This window comes from Bombina bombina, chromosome 5, assembly GCF_027579735.1.
Source record: "Bombina bombina isolate aBomBom1 chromosome 5, aBomBom1.pri, whole genome shotgun sequence".
NCBI lineage: Eukaryota > Metazoa > Chordata > Amphibia > Anura > Bombinatoridae > Bombina > Bombina bombina.
In genome coordinates, this window is record NC_069503.1 from 926,164,752 (window position 1) to 926,185,472 (window position 20,721).

General features: G+C 37.1%; 1 protein-coding gene across 1 annotated transcript in view; it reads left to right on the plus strand.

Annotated features, from left to right (window-relative positions):
- The window catches only part of PREX2 (phosphatidylinositol-3,4,5-trisphosphate dependent Rac exchange factor 2), a 689,594-nt gene that overhangs the window by 307,966 nt on the left and 360,907 nt on the right, over window positions 1–20,721 (plus strand). Inside the window, exons 14-17 of the mRNA XM_053715101.1 lie at window positions 1,981–2,056; window positions 3,693–3,765; window positions 7,030–7,172; window positions 14,270–14,362. Coding sequence (XP_053571076.1) covers window positions 1,981–2,056; window positions 3,693–3,765; window positions 7,030–7,172; window positions 14,270–14,362 — 385 coding nt within the window. The remainder of the gene's footprint in view (window positions 1–1,980; window positions 2,057–3,692; window positions 3,766–7,029; window positions 7,173–14,269; window positions 14,363–20,721) is intronic.

Below are 20,721 nucleotides of genomic sequence, written 5' to 3' on the forward strand. Positions count from 1 at the left end.
CTTGTGTTACAAATGGATAGTAAATGCGATCGCTTGAGTGCAATTGAATTTAATGCGTCTGGATAGCACGACCTCAGAACTCTGGTTAACTGTTACGCTTGAATAAAAAGTGTCACAAAACACATCAAAATTACATTTATACACATAATCTAATAAAACATATTAAAAAATATTACATAAAAAACTTATAAGGGCTCAAAGACATAGGGGCTAAGGTGGCAGAAAAAAAAGGACTGCAAAGGGCTTCAACATAGAGATACATACATATACATGTCTAAATATGTACATGTATGCATTTATATATGTCTATATGTGTGTACAGATGTATTTATGTGTTTATATGTGTATATATGTATTTACAGACGTATATACACATATAAAGACCTCTCTCTCTCTCTCTCTCTCTCTCTCTATATATATATATATATATAAATATATATGCATTGGAGCCCTTTACAGTCAAGAAGATGTAAACATGAAAAACATATTTATGCAATATGCATATTTAATAAAGTGTTTAACTATGTATTTAATGTAAATATTTTACATTCCAATGTTCTGCACATAGAAGAACATGTTCTAAGTATTTATAAATAGATATTCCTATATATATATACATATCTGTATATATCTATACCTATATATAATAATCTAAATTTATAGGTATAGATATATATTGTAGTAAAAAAAACATCATAAATATATAAATATGTATTTATGAATCAATAGAACATATTCTGCTATGTGAAGAACATTGGAATGTGATATATTAATATTTTCTTGTCTGGTTAACACACTTGAGAAAATGTGATCAGGTTTGCATACGAGTAGGGTGTAAGGTTTTTCCACTTTTCTTGCTCCACTGACTTCTATGGAGGAATACATTTACACAGTCTCAATATTCTAACTACAGCTTTTTGCACGTGTTGTGTTAGTGCAAGAGCCAAAACTTTTTACTTTCAATTTGTAATACGAGCGCTACCCGACGTGTGCAAAAAATACCGCTCCACTCATAATCTGGCCCTTAATAGATTGTGGTTCAAAGAACAAAAACAGCTATTTCATATATATAAATATAATATAAAAGCAATGTCATACATTTTATACTCTGCACCTTGTATATCAAGTCATTAGAAACACATTAAAGGAACAGTCTACAATAGAATTGTTATTTTTTAAAAGATAGATAATCCCTTTATTACTCATTCCCCAGTTTTGCAAAACCAACACAGTTATATTAATATATGGTATACCTCTGTGATTACCTTGTATCTAGGAACCTTCTTCCAGCCCCCTGATCACATGACTTTTTATTTATTATCTATTGACTCCTAAATAACTCCCTGGGCATGAACACAATGTTATCTATATGTGAAAAGCAAATAAAAAAGCATCTGATAAGAGGCTGTCTGTAGTGACTTAAAAACAGGCAGAAATTTAGAGGTTTAAATGTTATAAAGTATATTAATCTAACAATGTTAGTTGTGCAAAGCTGGGGAATGTGCTGTAAAGGCATTATCTATCTTTTTCAACAATAACAATTGTAGTGTAGACTGTCCCTTTAAGTGAAAAAACTATTTTACAGTATAATGTCCCTTTAATCCCTTAATTCATTATTTTATGATTTTTTTAAGAAAAAAATAAGTTACCAAATATTTGTTTATGAAAATAGAAACAGCTGGAAAATGTAAGTTGTTATGAAATAGATATAAGCAGTTTCTATTTTTAATCATAGAATCACACTAATGAACATGAAAAGTATATTATTACAAAATTAATGTTACACTATCTGTATAGGCCGCTGATGATGAAAGCTGATTTTTATTGACTTGGCACAAAATCCGCATAGTTTTACCATTTCAGCGATGCTGATGTTTTATAGTCTCTTTCTGTGAACATCAATTTCACAGATCATCTTTTCTGTTATTTCTGTTTCATACTTTTATGTGTTTTATGGATTATTATTTTTTTGCATTTTAGAGATAAAGACTACCATCTGAGAACGTATAAATCAGTAGTAATGGCAAACAAACTAATAGACTGGCTAATTGCCCAGGTGAGAATGCATGTGGCCTACAGTAGTGTGTAGAGAACTTTCATAGGTCGTACTTATGTACATGTTTATTAATTACTCTGTGATTTTTTTTAGAAAACTAATTAATGCCCAAGTGTACACCCTGTTTAAACAAATCTAGTAAAACACTTTGGGATAATAGCATAAAACAAATCAAAATATAAAATAAGCAAAAAATATAACAATATTAAAATAATAATAATAATAATAATAATAATATGATCTTTTATTTTATATATTTTGATTTATTTTTATTTTTCGATCATTTTGTTTACTAAATTGAAAAATATTATTATTTGTACTACCATCAAATTCATTTTACAATAATTTTGATATTAATTTTGTAAGGATGGCCTGTTTGTGTATGAAATGACTAGCTTTTCAAATATCATATAAGCCATGTATAATCAGGGTAACATTAAAAAAGGTTTACATTTCGTAGAAATCTGATCATACAGGTCATAGGAAGTGCTGGATTGTTCAAACCACAAGAATAGATATTTTTTGTTGACCCTCCAAAAATGCTTAATATGTCTTTATATCTACCTCTATATGTTTGTCTAGACCAGATGCATTTAAGTATGAAGGGTCCACAAATTCAACTAAAAACTGTCTGAAATGTATGCAATGACAACTTATTTGCCCATTCTCGTTAAAACAACGTCCCTTGTATGTTTATGATTTCACAAATTTTCCTGTAGGATTTATTTTAGCCGTGTAGTAGAACTGAACACAAGTTTAAAAAATATATATATGATTTTTTTTTCTTTGTAATGAAAAAGAATCTACTAACAATATTTTAAAATTGTATTTTGTTTATGATAAAATATTTTTATAAATATATTATAGCAAATGGTTCCAGCTTTTTACTGACTAGCCTAAAAAATAGTTTGTGATAATAAAGTACTTTGTTATATTCCACTCAGAATTCTGACAAAAGTTCAAACACACCCATGGAACACTTTGTTCAGTACTCACTGACACTTTTAAACTTAAGAGTTTAATGATCAAAAACTCAGCAGCCTGGAGAGAAATTTGAATGTAATGGGGAAACACATAAAATATAATGCTACTCCAACCCACCACAAATATGAATGTTTCTCTTTGCCATCCAGAAATATATTACTTAACAAAACTAAGTGTTATGTTTTTATGAATTTGTCAAGATACATCACCAACAGATCATGAAGCTACCGCTCATTTTAAAACAAACATTAATTAAAAGGACATGAAACCCAAATTTTTTCTTTCATGATTTTCTAAGAGCAAGCAATTTTAAACAACTTTTTCATTTAGTTCTATTATTTAATTTGCCTAATTCTCTTGATATCCTTTTGCTGTAAAACATTTCTAGATTGGCTCGTTAGTTGCCGATTGGTGGCTGCACATAGATGCCTCATGTGACTTGCTCACACATGTGCACTGCTATTTATTGTTGTTTAAAATTATATTCTCTATCTGAATCATGAAATAATTTTTTGGGGGTTTAATGTCTTTTTAAACTAACCCTTTGCTTTTGCTTCTATTTTACATTACACTTTTATTTGTGTGCAAATTCATACCAGTTAGAACGGGGACTGTATTGAAGTGAATATTTTTTACTTACATGTAAAAACAGGGTGACTGTCGGACAAGGGAGGAAGCAATTATTTTTGGAGTAGCGCTATGTGACAATGGATTTATGCACCATGGTAAGTTATGGCATTATACAGTACTGTTAATTTGTTTAAGAGCATCTGTTTTGTTCTGTTCTGCTAGAATCTATATTAATATCAGTGTTGGTTATCCTTATACTTTCTAACACTCAGGAAACTGACAAAAGTAGCATTTATTTAAGATGAAAGTAAAGTAAAAATTTAACTTTCATGTTTCAGATATCTATCTATCTATTTACCTATCTATCTATCTATCTATCTATCTATCTATCTATCTATCTATCTATCTATCTATCTATCTATCTGTCTTTAGTGCTTTGGAGTTGCAATGTTTGCCACAATGTTTGCAATATATTTAAATCTTGTTGCAAGCAGTGGTACCATTGAATGCTAACTGCAGTACTTCACACAATGTCATTATTATCATTTATTTGTATAGCACGCCAAATTCAGTAGAGCTGGGTACAATGATAGGGGTATACAATGACAAGGATTTGTGATAAAATACAAAACATAACACAACTAAACAAATCTAGAACAGGAGGAAGAGGACCCTGCTCCAGAGAGCTCACAGTCTACAGGTTTAGGATTATCATTATTACCAGGTTTTGATTATCATTGTTATATCTTGTTGCAAACACTGGTGCCATTGAATGGTAAAGATGCATGTATGCTCCTATTAGTCTATTTAGGTTTTGTTTTCAACAACCAAGACCAAAAAAATAATTTGATACTAAAAGAAAATTGGATTTGTTTTTTGTTTTTAAATTGCATACTCTAAGACTTTGGTTTTCAAACCTGTCCTCAGGCCTCCTGAACAGGCCAGGTTTTCTGGTTTACCTTGAATGAGAGCAGGTAAAATAACCATGGTTACTAATCAGCTGATTTTCTTCACCTGCGCTCTAGTTCAGATATCCACAAAACATGGCCTGTTGGGGAGGCCTGAGGACAGGTTTGAAAACCAGTGCTCTAAGATCACCATGAAAGTTTAATTTAACTTTAATGTCCCTTTAACTAGAAATTACATGTAGCAATGTCTCTGCTGTGCTTCATTTTTTTAATTTTAAATCAAATATTTAAATCATCAGTATGTTTTTGATTGTCTTCAAATCCTTTACAGCTCAGCAGGTTTAAAAGGCCGTAATACCCAAATGTTGAAACACTTGAAAGTGATGCAGTATAGCTGTAAAAAGCTGACTAGAAAATATCACCTGAACATCTCTATGTAAAAAAGAAAGATATTTGACCTCAAAAGTTCCTCAGTAGCCACATCCCATTGTAAAGGACTGATAAGCAGCAAATCAATATGTTTGTCCCGGGACAGCGGAAGGAGCGAGCTTTTGTGCACTCTCATCTTATTTCCCTATTCAGTGTAAGGAAGTTTACAATGAAATCTCATGAGAGTTAAGTGAAATCTCATGAGATCACGGTAAAAGAGTTCATAACCTCAGCACTGCTGATTGGCTGCTGTTCATTTCTTCATTTTTTATTTTTTTTAACCTGCAACTGGGCAGCAGCTGAGTATAACTTTTTACACAGAACTTACTCTGCTGAGCTGAGGAAATTGTGAGGTAAAATATCTTCCTTTTGTACATAGAGATGCTCAGGTGATATTTTCCTGTCAGCTTTTTACAGTTATACTGCATCAGTTTCAAGTGATTTAGCGTATGAGTATTATGTCCCTTTCATATTTATAATACATTCTGCTGAGTTTGTGTTTATCAGTGTAGTAATGTTTAATAAATTGTTCAATATTCTTATAGGAAGCTGTCAAATCTTCGTAACCTTGATCACCTGCATTTTAAAATGATATGTCTTATTCTAGCTCCTGCTTTACAAATTACAAGTGTATATAATATCTATATCAATGTGTTGTCTGGTAAGGAAACACAAAACAAAAAATATCTATAATGCATATGACAGAGCATGATTTTAACATGTTTCATTGTGTATGAATAAAAATCAAGTTAAATAGATTATTTTGATTCTGTTATATGAAGAGAATATTTATGTATAACTGGTCTGTAAGATAGAAGCTCATTGGCCGACAAGGATAAATCGTGCTACTTTATTGGAGGGGCTTAAAACCAACATTTTCCACACAAAAAAAAGCAAAATAAATTTAATAGAATGTAACAGAGCTAAAAAAGGGAATCACTCTACTCAGATGGTTGGTTGTATACGCAGTTAAAAGCAAGAATTTGATAGGTTTAGTTTTTTATGTATAACATTCTAATATATTGACAAATATGCAATTCCACCAGTGAAAGAGATTTAAAAAGTATTTGTCTAGAAATCACTACTAAAAGTGTATTTAGAGGGGTCTATTTATCCAGCTCTGAATGGAGCCTTCAGGCTCACCAAGCTCTGAACTGAGCCTTCAGGCTGGCCAGAAACACAAGTTATGATGCAGCGGTCTAAAGACCACTGCTTCATAACCTGTCCGCCTGCTCTGAGGCAGCGGACAGAAATCAACCTGATCGAATACGATTGGGTTGATTGACACCCCCTGCTAGCGGCCAATCTGCAGGGGGCAGTATCGCACCAGCAGTTCACAAGAACTGCTGGTGCAATGATAAATGCCGACAACATATGCTGTCTGCATTTATTGATGTGCGGCGGACATGGTTCGTTATAGTGGATCATGTCCATCCGCACAATGATAAATGGACCCCATAGTCTTTAATGGCAATAAAAGGAAATTAAACCCAAAATATTCTTTCATGATTCAGATAGAACATACAATTAAAATACATAATTCTAATTTACTTCTGTTATAAAACTTTCATAGTTCTCTTCGTATCCTTTGTTGAAAATGAGGTAGGAAGGCTCAGGAAAATGCATATGTCTGGAGCCCAACATTGGCAGCAGTTCTGCGAGAATGATTTTTTAACAATCTCACTCATTGGAAGAGCACTAAATGGCAGCAGTTTACTGCCATGTAGTACCCCAGACATGCACTTTACCTTCCTAGGTATGTTCTTCAACAAAGAATCCCATGGGAACAAAGTCAATTTGGTAAAGGGAGTAAACTGGAAGCTTTTGTAAAACTGTATGCTCTGTTTGAATCACAACAGAAAAAATTGTGTTTCATGTTTATTAAATACAAAATTTGTTTGATAAATAAAAATATCACAAACAGCAAACCAGCTTACTGTGTCTATCACCAGTAAAGGTATAGGTCACATTTCAGTAGTATATTCATTCTATTATTTGTTTGACAACCTATATTCATTTATTTACAGTAATTGATTTTGTCCCATATGTTTCCATTTTGTTTTCTATCATGACAATATTTAGTACTGGAAAAAAGTGAATTCAAAGATGAGCCACTTCTGTTTCGCTTCTTTTCTGACGAAGAAATGGAAGGCTCAAATATGAAGCATAGACTCATGAAGCATGATCTGAAAATTGTTGATAATATTATTGCAAAGTCTTTATTGGTAAGTACTGTGATTCCCACATTTTAAAGTGCTTTAAAATGTTATATGGATTGTGCTGTAAATGAGCTTCATGTTTATGTAGAACTTTCTAAACAAAATGTTACTGCTATTAAAATAAATTATAATTTTTTCCTTTTATAACTTTATGGATGTCCAGTATTCACATATTAAATTATTATTATCCGTCCTTGACAATCTGGCCCCTCTTACCAAAGCTCGGAAATCACACACTCATCCTCAGCCTTGGCATACTCCTCTGACACGGTACCTACGCAGATGTTACCGTACTGCTGAGCGCCACTGTAGAAAATCTCGGAGTTCAGCTGATTTTCTTAATTTTTTCATCTTGAACTCCTATTATTCTGCCCTTAATCTCTATAAGCAACATTACTTATCTACTCTTATCTCTAATCTTTCTTCAAACCCAAAATGTCTATTCTCCACTTTCAATACTCTTCTCCGCCCACCCCCACATACTAATACAACTTCTCTGTCAGCTCAAGACTTTGCTAACCACTTCAATAACAAAATTGACTCCATTGACCCACTGCAATCTGGATTTCTTCCCAATCACTCCACAGAGACAGCAATCGTTAAGATTACCAACTACCTACTTAAAGCAAAATCAAAAGGCCACTTCTCTCTGCTTATCCTCCTTGATCTGTCTGCAGCCATTGATACTGTTGACCACCCTCTTTTGCTCCAAACCCTCCAATCCTTTGGCATCTGTGACACAGCCAGTGGCGTCACTAGGGGGTGCGGGCCGCATCCGGGTGACACCCTCCAGGGGTTGACAACACCAGAATATATATATATATATATTTTAATTTTATTGAAATTCAAAGAAATAAAATGTAGAAATGCATAGATTTTTTTATTAGAGGGGCCAGCATTTGTGAACATTAGTGGGACTGGGGAAGTTGTAGACACACTTAATTTTTTTGCCCCTTGAGCCAGTGCTGCAATTTATACAAATAGTTTTCCCAGCTGCTTTTGCTTGTTTGTACTTTGTACTTTGCTCCTCCCCTGCCCAATTTCACTATGAATGTTGTGGGCGTGCCGTGGGGCTTGCGAAGTTGCGCTGCTAGCCTAAACCTGCCTGCCTATCTGTGCTTACTGCTCAGTGACGTGTGGAGCAGTGGAGTCACTCACTTCTGTGCTGTCTCTCTAAACGGGAACCGGGAAATCATGAGGGGGATGCCTGGCACCTGACTGCATGACTGTCTGACACTGTCTCTAAAGTGAAGGAGCCACGTATGATGCCCACCAGACCGGTACGGTTACGGTACACTAAGTGCACACTGAAGAGGTAGGAGGGGAGGGCGGGCGTCTGGGGGTGGGCAGAGTGCAGAGGTGATTGGCCATAAGAAGCTGTAGGCACGCGGCCCGGGGCTGTGCACTGACAGACTTGGAACATAGTCAGAGAGCAGAATTTTCATAGTTTGTGTGCCTAAACCTTTTCTTTAGTGATTTATTTTTAGAGTGCACTGTTTATCTTTCATTTGATGCTCTGCTGAGCCAGGGAGCAGCTCTAGGCATGAGCTTTATAATTAATGCAGTACATTTTACATATTTTGTATGTGTGTGTGTCTGAGTTTTTGTGAGTGTGTCTGAGTGTTTTTTTGTGTGTGTGTTTGAGTGTTTCTGTGTGTGTGCTTGAGTGTTTATGTGTGTGTGCCTGAGTGTTTGTGTGTGTGTGCGAGAGAGAGTGTTTGTGTGTGTGAGTGTTTGTTTGTGAGTGTGAGTGTGTGTGTTTTTGTGTGTCTGAGTGTGTTTTTAAGTGTGCCTGAGTGTGTGTGTGTGCCTGTGTTTTTGTGTTTGTGTGTGTCTGCTTTCTGGGTGGTGGAGGGGGTGACACCATAACTTACTGCACCGGGTGATACCAACCCTAGTGACGCCACTGGACACAGCCCTCTCGTGGTTCTCTTCCTACCTGTCAAACCATACCTTTAGTGTAGCCTTCTCTGGGGCCTCCTCTGCCCCATCACCACTTTCTGTCGGTTTACTGCAAGGCTCTGTCCTCGGTCCCCTTATCTTCTCAATCTACACGTCATCATTAGATTCCCTAATAAAGTCCCACGGTTTCCAATATCATTTGTATGCCAACGACACCCAAATCTACTTCTCTGCACCAGACCTATCTCCTTCCTTGCTAACCCGTGTCACTAACTGTCTTGATCACATCTCTTCCTGGATGTCCTCTCACTACCTAAAGCTAAATCTCTGCAAAACTGAGCTCCTTATTTTCCCCCTTCTTCCAAAATCTCCACCCCCAATCTCTCTATAACTGTCGACAACTCCATCATTACCCCTACCCCACATGCCCGATGTCTCGGGGTCACATTTGACTCAGATCTTTCTTTCATTCCTCACATTCAATCCTTGGCTAAAGCCTGCCGCTTCCACCTTAAAAACATCTCTAAAAATAGACATTTCCTTACACAAGACACAACTAAGATTTTAATCCACTCCCTCATCCTTTCCTGCCTTGATTATTGCAACTCCTACTCTCCTCCTCTCTTGTTACCGCATCACACTCCCATTTACTGGACTTCTCCAGACTGGCTCCCATCTTGTGGAACTCTCTGCCTCGCTCCACAAGACTCTCCCCTAGTTTTGAAAGCTTCAAGCGCTCCCTAAAGACTCTACTGTTCAGGGATGCATACAACTTACACTAACCTTTCTTTATACCAGCTCCTCTCCTCCATTACTATCCCCTGAACCTCCTTAGCATGTATGCCTAAGAGTCCAGCTGTTTGTAGATCACCTTCTTAAAGGACCAGTCAACACTGTAGATTTGCATAATCAACAAATGCAAGATAACAAGACAATGCAATATCACTTAGTTTGAACTTCAAATGAGTAGTAGATTTTTTTTCTGACAATTTTAAAAGTTATGTCTTTTTCCACTCCCCCTGTACCATGTGACAGCCATCAACCAATCACAAATACATACACGTACCATGTGACAGCAATCAGCCATTCACAAATGCATACACACTTATTCTTGCACATGCTCAGTAGGAATTGGTGACTCAAAAAGTTTAAATATAAAAAGACTGTGCACATTTTGTTAATGGAAGTAAATTAGAAAGTTGTTTAAAATTGTATGCTCTATCTGAATAATGAAAGTTTAATTTTGATTGAGTGGCCCTTTAAGAGCTGACTACAACAGTGTGACTCTTGGCAGGGCCCTCTACCCATTTGATCCCTATAATTGTTTTGTTGTACTCTGCCTTTGTTTATAGCGCTGCAGAATCTGTTGGCGCTCTACACATAACAGATAATAATAATAATATTTTCAGAAAAAAATATTTTTTAGACTGAATGAACAGTTGCACTGTTTTCAGAAACCATTTTTCTTTTACTTGGGAATTATTTTTTAAAATATAGAAGTCTATTTTTGTTATGTTTTACCATCCAATATAATTGAGCTATTATTATATTTGCTAGAAGCCCTTCTGAAAATGAACTGTTCCAGACTCCATTTTTTATTTTTAGTCTTGCTTAGTTCACCTTAGAACTAACATGATTGCTTCTGGAATAAAAAAAAAAAAGTTTCTAATAACTTTATTGAAAACATTTAAAACACGATGAATGAACATGATGGTCAGTGCTGAAAAGGTCTAATGTGTTTAGCGTTAATTGACCGTAATCATAGACCCTAATTCTCTGCTCTTAAAGGGAACAGTAAACCCTATGTAATTTCAAGCTATTTCTGTTGTATTGCTATAGAAGAACAAATCACCCAAGTCTTAAAGGGACATGAAACACAAATTTGTCATTTCATGATTCAGATAGAGCATACAATTTTAAACAGCTTTCCATTATGCTTCTATTTTCTAATTTGCTTCATTCTCTTGCTACTGTTTGCTGAAGGAGCAGCAATACACTAGTGGGAGCTAGCTGACAGCCAATGACAAGAGGCATTTTTGTGCAGCCACCAATCAGCAGATTCTGAGCCTACCTCGGTATACTTTTCAACGGAGGTTACAAAGACAACACACCAAATGTGATAATAGAAATATATTGGAAAATTATTTAAAATCACATGCTCTATCTGAATCGTGATAGAAAATTGTGAGTTTCATATACCTTTAACATTTTTTACTGGAAACCAAACTCCGCCCACTGTTTGCCTTATTTGGAGGAGCCAATCTGGGCTTTAGTCCACAGACAATAAGGCTAGTCACTGTCATAAAGTTACTATAAAATGCATTATTTTACCGTTGTTATCTTATTAATCCAATTAAGGACAGATGTGTAGCAGGATTATCCTTTATAAGTCAGAAGTGTGCATTTCAAGTTCTGAGAATTAGAAATTGCTCAATTTTCAGAGCAAAATTACATGAAAAGTTGGCAAAATATATAATAAAAATATATAACATTTTAAATACAAATCTTAATTACTGTCCCTTGAAGAATACATTTTAAAATAATCCACCATAATATGATTGGTTCACAATAACAAAAAATTAAATAAAATTAACTATTCATGTACCAAACAAGTGTAAACATACCGATGTAAAAATGAAAAAACATGATCATGGATGCGATCACGTGATTTCCAGGTGGGGATCGGATCATGGGGGAGCCCACGTTGCAGGCATGCCACAGCCTGATTCTTGGTTGCGTCAAAGGGGAAGGCTGCTGAACACCATATAAGGTAGAATGTTCCATGCCGTCCTAACGGTGTTAACACCTTCCTGCCGTTAGGATGTTCCATGCCATCCTAATTGCACTGGGATTTAGCATCCTTAGGACAGCATGGAAAGTCCTAACCTTTGCCTATCTTGAAGCCTCAGCAGCTTTCTAAATGGGTTCGCGGGCTGGAGGGCCTGCCTAGTGTCATAGGCACCCCCCCAGACCCGATCCCATCATTGAAATCACGCGATCACAAGAAACGATTGTGAGGCGGGAAGGGATTAAAGTTAATTGCTGTTAAGACGGCATGGAATTTCCTAACAGCGTGAAGGGATTAAAAAATCCTTACACATATTACAGTATTAAATAGAAACAACATGACCTTAAAGCATATGATATCCTCAATAAAACTAAATAAATGGAGATATTTTAGATTTAAAAATAAACATACAAAAACAATAATTGTTTGCTGCTAAATTGTTAAAATATTGATCAATTCACATAGGAAAATACCACACCTTTTCAGAGAGTCAGCAGTAGCTTTTATGACACAAATGGCATCTTCAGAAGCAATACACACCACAGCCAGCTCTCTGAGCAGTATGGTTTTTTAATACTGGTACACGGCCCGCGTAGGATATGTGAGTATGCTGCAGAAAAACTATAACTTTTACTAGAAGCCTTTTTGCTAATGGAAGTATATTGCGAAAATGCTTCTATTTCAAACTGAAATGACCTATGTGCATTTCATTTTTCACTTTTCTATCCCTTTAAGGCAATTATTATGAATACTGAATCCTTTTGAATACTGAATCATTCCCTGTGGAATTTATAGACTTATGCTGGGGAGATTATTTAAAAAATAAAAGTAAAGAGGTACTTTTTTTGATGACACAGGGCCATATTTGCATATGATTCTTACTCTCCGTTACTGGTTTTAAAGGGACATTAAAGGGACATGGAACCTAATTTCTTCCCGTGATTCAGATAGAGCAATTTTAAGCAACTTTCAATTTACTCCTGTTATCAAATTTGCTGAATTTTCTTGGTATCCTTTGTTGATAGAGCAGCGATGCACTACTGGCAGTTAGCTGTACACATCACGTGAGCCAATGACAAGAGGCATATACATGCAGCCACCAATCAGCAGCTAGCTCCCAGTAGTGCAGCGCTGCTTCTGAGTTTTCCTATGCATGCTTTCAACAAAGGATACAAAGGGACCAAAGCAAGTTACATAATCAAAGTACAATAGAAAGTTGTTTAAAATTGCATGCTCTAAATGAATCAGGAATGTTTAATTTTACTTTACTGTTAACAGTAAGTTCTCAGTATATTAAAGGGACATAATACTCATATGTTAAATCACCTAAAAGTGATGCAGCATAGCTGAAAAAAACAGACAAGAAAATATTACCTGAATATATCTAGATAAAAAATGAAGATATTTTACCTCAATTTCTTAATCTCAAAACAGTAACATGCAATTTTAAACAACTTTCCATTGTACTTCAATTATCTAATTTGCTTTGTGCTCTTGATATTCTTTGTTGAAAAGCATACCTAGGTAGGCTCAGGAGCAGCAATGCTTTACTGGGAGCTAGCTACGGATTTGTGGCTACACTTCTATGTCTCTTGTCATTTGCTCACCCAATGTGATCAGCTAGTACCCAGTAGTTCATTGCTGCTCCTTCTGTAAAGGGTACCAAGAGAATAAAGCAAATATGATATTAGAAGTGTATCTGAAAACTTTTTAAAATTGTATGTTCTATATGAATTATAAAATAAACAAATTAGGTTTATGTCCCTTTAAGGTCTATTTCTCATGTGTATTTTATACTATTTGTTGCTGTGAAGAAGAGGAATGTTATTTCTGCAGACACAAATTCACAGCTTTGAGAGCTAGCAAGAAAATATGATAATATCTTCAAGATAGAAAAAAATGCCCAAATATTCTATCAGAAACTTCTGGGAGACATGATATTGTGAATGGATTAATAGAATTAGTTTGCTAAAAATAAATAAACATTACAACCATGCTAACCAATCCTTATTTCACAATGAATAACCTTTGGATTATAATGTATCTTAAATAGAAAACTATTTTAGATAGATGTTTTCCTGAAAAGTATTTTATTTTTAAAAAATCCTTTTTAAATTTTAAACAAATCTGTTTAAATAAACAAAACATATATTTTCTTTTAAATCATATATGTCCATTCTATTTTACACTAATATATAGTAGTTACTGACAGTCAAGGTCATAGACTATGTACAGTAGCTAAGTATCTTCTGCATAAGATTCCCAATGACTGAATAATGAAAAAAAATAGTTCTCTGAAAGTTTTAAGAGAACCCTGGGAAATCTTTTATGTATGCCTAAGAACTGATCTTTATTAATTATCATCCTTTTTTTCACCTTGTTTACTAAAAAATATTGTGATTTGAATTTTCAGATAAAAGCTAATGGAGGGAGCTATGGTTTTGCTCTGGAAGATAAAAATAAGGTGCCAATTGTAAAATTCCTTGAGCGATGTTCTAATGCAGAGGTAAGAATGAATTTCTTGTATAATTGTGGTTACACATATAGCTCTGTTTTTATAAAGTAAAATTGGATAAAATTCATCTGTAAGGGGAACCTGTGGCAAATTGTCAGTAGAGTTTATAATCAAATGCAGCTTTGCTCTCCCATCTGATCTGTACATTTTTTTTATAAACTTATATTTTTAGATGAATTAAGAGAATGGATAAAATATTGTGATGAACAATCTGTAGTTTTCTATGCCCATTAGCCAGAACTCCATTTGAGAACATTGCACTGAAGAAAAATTGAAGCTCTTAAATATAAAATATATACATGATGTACCATCATAAAGCTTGTTATTATAATTAGATACCATGAATGGCAGCTTATACGCTGTATTTATTCATATAAAGTCATTTCCTTGTCTGATGACATTATTTATTTTCCTCATAATACATGCTGTTGTCTTCCAGTTATGATGACTGGGGGCGCTTAATACCAATTTCTATGGGATCCTATTTCTTTTTACATAATTTCAGTCTTCATTATGTTAACAAATAATAAACAATTTAGAAATAGTCCAACAACAGGCAGCCAACGCAGTCCTAAAATTATTAAATGGCCTGTACAGAGCACTTAAAGGGACATTAAACCCCAAAAATGTATTTCTCCAACATAGGTGTGTCCGGTCCACGGCGTCATCCTTACTTGTGGGATATTCTCTTCCCCAACAGGCCAACAGGAAATGGCAAAGAGCCCAGCAAAGCTGGTCACATGATCCCTCCTAGGCTCCGCCTACCCCAGTCATTCTCTTTGCCGTTGCACAGGCAACATCTCCACGGAGATGGCTAAGAGTTTTTTGGTGTTTAAATGTAGTTTTTATCCTTCAATCAAGTGTTTGTTATTTTAAAATAGTGCTGGTATGTACTATTTACTCTGAAACAGAAAAGAGATGAAGATTTCTGTTTGTAAGAGGAAGATGATTTTAGCAGACGTTACTAAAATCGATTGCTGTTTCCACACAGGACTGTTGAGATGAAGTAACTTCAGTTGGGGGAAGCAGTTGGCAGACTTTTCTGCCTGAGGTATGACTGGCCACATTTCTAACAAGACTTTGTAATGCTGGAAGGCTGTCATTTCCCCTATGGGGACCGGTAAGCCATTTTCTTAGATTAAGTAAAAGAATAAAGGGCTTTATAAGGGCTTAAAAAACTGGTAGACATTTTTCTGGGCTAAAACGATTACTTTGCTAAGCATATTTGGCAGATTATAACTCTTAATAGTTATTATAATCTTGGGGATTGTTGTTAAAAAACGGCAGGCACTGTATGGACACCTTTTTCAGATGGGGGCCTTTTCTAGTCATAGGCAGAGCCTCATTTTCGCGCCACTAATGCGCAGTTGTTTTTGGAAAGCAAGGCATGCAGATGCATGTGTGAGGAGCTAAGAACCACTGAAAAAGCTTATAGAAGGCGTCATTTGGTATCGTATTCCCCTCTGGGCTTGGTTGGGTCTCAGCAAAGCAGATACCTGGGACTGTATAGGGGTTAAATGTAAAAACGGCTCCGGTTCCGTTATTTTAAGGGTTAAAGCTTTCAAATTTGGTGTGCAATACTTTTAAGGCTTTAAGACACTGTGGTGAAATTTTGAACAATTCCTTCATGCTTTTTCGCATATTCAGTAATAAAGTGTGTTCTGTTTAAAATTTAAAGTGACAGTAACGGTTTTATTTTAAAACGTTTTTTGTGCTTTGTTGACAAGTTTAAGCCTGTTTAACATGTCTGAACCATCAGATAAGCGATGTTCTATATGTATGAAAGCCAAGGTTTCTCCCCATTTAAATATATGTGATAATTGTGACATAGTGTCCAAACAAAGTAGGGACAATGATGCCACTGATAATAATATTGCCCAAGATGATTCCTCAAATGAGGGGAGTAAGCATGGTACTGCATCATCCCCTTCTGTGTCTACACCAGTTTTGCCCACACAAGAGGGCCCTAGTACATCTAGTGCACCAATACTTATTACCATGCAACAATTAACGGCTGTTATGGATAATTCTATTGCAAACATTTTATCTAAAATGCCTACTTATCAGAGAAAGCGCGATTGCTCTGTTTTAAACACTGAAGAGCAAGAGGACGCTGATGATAACGGTTCTGACATACCCTCACACCAATCTGAAGGGGACAGGAGGGAGGTTTTGTCTGAGGGAGAAATTTCAGATTCAGGAAAAATTTCTCAACAAGCTGAACCTGATGTTGTAACATTTAAATTTAAATTAGAACATCTCCGCGCACTGCTTAAGGAGGTATTATCTACTCTGGATGATTGTGACAATTTGGTCATTCCAGAGAAATTATGTAAGATGGACAAGTTCCTAGAGGTTCCGGTGCCCCCCGATGCTTTTCCTATACCCAAGCGGGTGGCGGACATAGTAAATAAGGAGTGGGAAAGGCCCGGCATACCTTTTGTTCCTCCCCCTATATTTAAGAAATTATTTCCTATAGTCGACCCCAGAAAGGACTTATGGCAGACAGTCCCCAAGGTCGAGGGGGCGGTCTCTACTCTAAACAAACGCACTACTATTCCCATAGAAGATAGTTGTGCTTTCAAAGATCCTATGGATAAAAAATTAGAGGGTTTGCTTAAAAAGATGTTTGTTCAGCAAGGTTACCTTCTACAACCAATTTCATGCATTGTTCCTGTCACTACGGCAGCGTGTTTCTGGTTCGAAGAACTAGAAAAGTCGCTCAATAAAGAATCTTCGTATGAGGAGGTTATGGACAGAGTTCAAGCACTTAAATTGGCTAACTCTTTTATTTTAGATGCCGCTTTGCAATTAGCTAGATTAGCGGCGAAAAATTCAGGGTTTGCTATCGTGGCTCGCAGAGCGCTTTGGCTAAAGTCTTGGTCAGCGGATGTGTCTTCCAAGACAAAATTGCTTAACATCCCTTTCAAGGGTAAAACACTGTTTGGTCCTGATTTGAAAGAGATTATTTCAGACATCACCGGGGGAAAGGGCCACGCCCTTCCTCAGGATAGGTCTTTTAAGGCTAAAAATAAGCCTAATTTTCGTCCCTTTCGCAGAAACGGACCAGCCTCTAATTCTACATCCTCTAAGCAAGAGGGTAATACTTCTCAACCCAAACCAGCCTGGAGACCGATGCAAGGCTGGAACAAGGTTAAGCAGGCCAAGAAGCCTGCCACTGCTACCAAAACAGCATGAAGGGATGGCCCCCGATCCGGGACCGGATCTGGTGGGGGGCAGACTTTCTCTCTTTGCTCAGGCCTGGGCAAGAGATGTTCAGGATCCTTGGGCACTAGAAATAGTTTCTCAGGGTTATCTCCTGGAATTCAAGGAACTACCCCCAAGGGGAAGGTTCCACAGGTCTCAATTATCTTCAAACCAAATAAAAAGACAGTTATTCTTACATTGTTTAGAAGACCTGTTAAAGATGGGTGTAATTCATCCAGTTCCAATAGGAGAACAAGGGATGGGGTTTTACTCCAACCTGTTCATAGTTCCCAAAAAAGAGGGAACATTCAGACCAATTTTAGATCTCAAGATCCTAAACAAATTTCTCAGGGTTCCATCGTTCAAAATGGAAACCATTCGAACGATCCTTCCTACCATCCAGGAAGGTCAATTTATGACCACGGTGGATTTAAAGGATGCGTACCTACATATTCCTATCCACAAGGAACATCATCAGTTCCTAAGGTTCGCTTTTCTGGACAAGCATTACCAGTTTGTGGCACTTCCATTCGGATTAGCCACTGCTCCGAGAATTTTCACAAAGGTACTAGGGTCCCTTCTAGCGTTTCTAAGACCAAGGGGCATTGCAGTAGTACCGTACTTGGACGACATCCTGATTCAAGCGTCGTCTCTGTCAAAAGCAAAGGCTCATACGGACATCGTCCTAGCCTTTCTCAGATCTCACGGATGGAAAGTGAACATAGAAAAAAGTTCTCTGTCCCCGTCAACAAGAGTTCCCTTCTTGGGAACAATAATAGACTCCTTAGAAATGAGGATTTTTCTGACAGAGGTCAGAAAATCAAAACTTCTAAGCTCTTGTCAAGTACTTCATTCTGTTCTTCGTCCTTCCATAGCGCAGTGCATGGAAGTAATAGGATTGATGGTTGCAGCAATGGACATAGTTCCTTTTGCACGAATTCATCTAAGACCATTACAACTGTGCATGCTCAGACAGTGGAATGGGGATTATACAGACTTGTCTCCGACGATTCAAGTAGATCAAAGGACCATAGATTCACTCCGTTGGTGGCTGATCCTGGACAACCTGTCACAGGGAATGAGCTTCCGCAGACCAGAGTGGGTCATTGTCACGACCGACGCCAGTCTGGTGGGCTGGGGCGCGGTCTGGGAACCCCTGAAAGCTCAGGGTCTATGGTCTCGGGAAGAATCTCTTCTCCCGATAAACATTCTCGAACTGAGAGCGATATTCAATGCTCTCAAAGCTTGGCCTCATCTAGCAAAGGCCAAATTCATAAGGTTTCAATCAGACAACATGACGACAGTTGCATATATCAACCATCAGGGGGGAACAAGGAGTACCCTGGCGATGGAGGAAGTGACCAAGATAATTCCATGGGCGGAGGATCACTCCTGCCACCTGTCTGCAATCCACATCCCAGGAGTGGAAAATTGGGAAGCGGATTTTCTGAGTCGTCAGACATTCCATCCGGGGGAGTGGGAACTCCATCCGGAAATCTTTGCCCAAATAACTCGATTATGGGGCATTCCAGACATGGATCTGATGGCCTCTCGTCAGAACTTCAAGGTTCCTTGTTACGGGTCCAGATCCAGGGATCCCAAGGCGACTCTAGTAGATGCACTAGTAGCACCTTGGACCTTCAACCTAGCTTATTTATTCCCACCGTTTCCTCTCATTCCCAGGCTGGTAGCCAGGATCAATCAGGAGAGGGCTTCGGTGATCTTGATAGCTCCTGCGTGGCCACGCAGGACTTGGTATGCAGACCTGGTGAATATGTCATCGGCTCCACCATGGAAGCTACCTTTGAGACAGGACCTTCTTGTTCAAGGTCCATTCGTACATCCGAATCTGGTTTCCCTCCAACTGACTGCTTGGAGATTGAACGCTTGATTTTATCAAAGCGTGGGTTTTCAGATTCTGTAATAGATACTCTGATTCAGGCTAGAAAGCCTGTAACTAGAAAAATTTACCATAAGATATGGAAAAAATATATCTGTTGGTGTGAATCTAAGGGATTCCCATGGAACAAGATAAAAATTCCTAAGATTCTATCCTTTCTACAAGAAGGTTTGGAGAAAGGATTATCTGCAAGTTCTCTGAAGGGACAGATCTCTGCTTTATCTGTTTTACTTCACAAAAGGCTGGCAGCTGTGCCAGACGTTCAAGCGTTTGTTCAGGCTCTGGTTAGAATCAAGCCTGTTTACAGACCTTTGACTCCTCCCTGGAGTCTTAATCTAGTTCTTTCAGTTCTTCAAGGGGTTCCGTTTGAACCCTTACATTCCGTAGATATTAAGTTATTATCTTGGAAAGTTTTGTTTTTGGTTGCTATTTCTTCTGCTAGAAGAGTTTCTGAGTTATCTGCTCTGCAGTGTTCTCCGCCCTATCTGGTGTTCCATGCAGATAAGGTGGTCTTGCGTACTAAGCCTGGTTTTCTTGCGAAAGTTGTTTCCAACAAAAATATTAACCAGGAGATAGTTGTACCTTCTTTGTGTCCGAATCCAGTTTCAAAGAAGGAACGTTTGTTACACAATTTGGACGTAGTCCGTGCTCTAAAATTCTATTTAGAGGCCACTAAAGATTTCAGACAAACATCTTCTTTGTTTGTTGTTTATTCTGGTAAAAGGAGAGGTCAAAAAGCAACTTCTACCTCTCTTTCTTTTTGGCTTAAAAGCATTATCCAATTGGCTTATGAGACTGCCGGACGGCAGCCTCCTGAAAGAATCACAGCTCATTCCACTAGGGCTGTGGCTTCCACATGGGCCTTCAAGAACGAGGCTTCTGTTGACCAGATATGTAAGGCAGCGACTTGGTCTTCACTGCACACTTTTGCCAAATTTTACAAATTTTATACTTTTGCTTCTTCAGAGGCTATTTTTGGGAGAAAGGTTTTGCAAGCCGTGGTGCCTTCCATTTAGGTGACCTGATTTGCTCCCTCCCTTCATCCGTGTCCTAAAGCTTTGGTATTGGTTCCCACAAGTAAGGATGACGCCGTGGACCGGACACACCTATGTTGGAGAAAACAGAATTTATGCTTACCTGATAAATTACTTTCTCCAACGGTGTGTCCGGTCCACGGCCCGCCCTAGTTTTTTTAATCAGGTCTGATGAATTATTTTCTCTAACTACAGTCACCACGGTATCA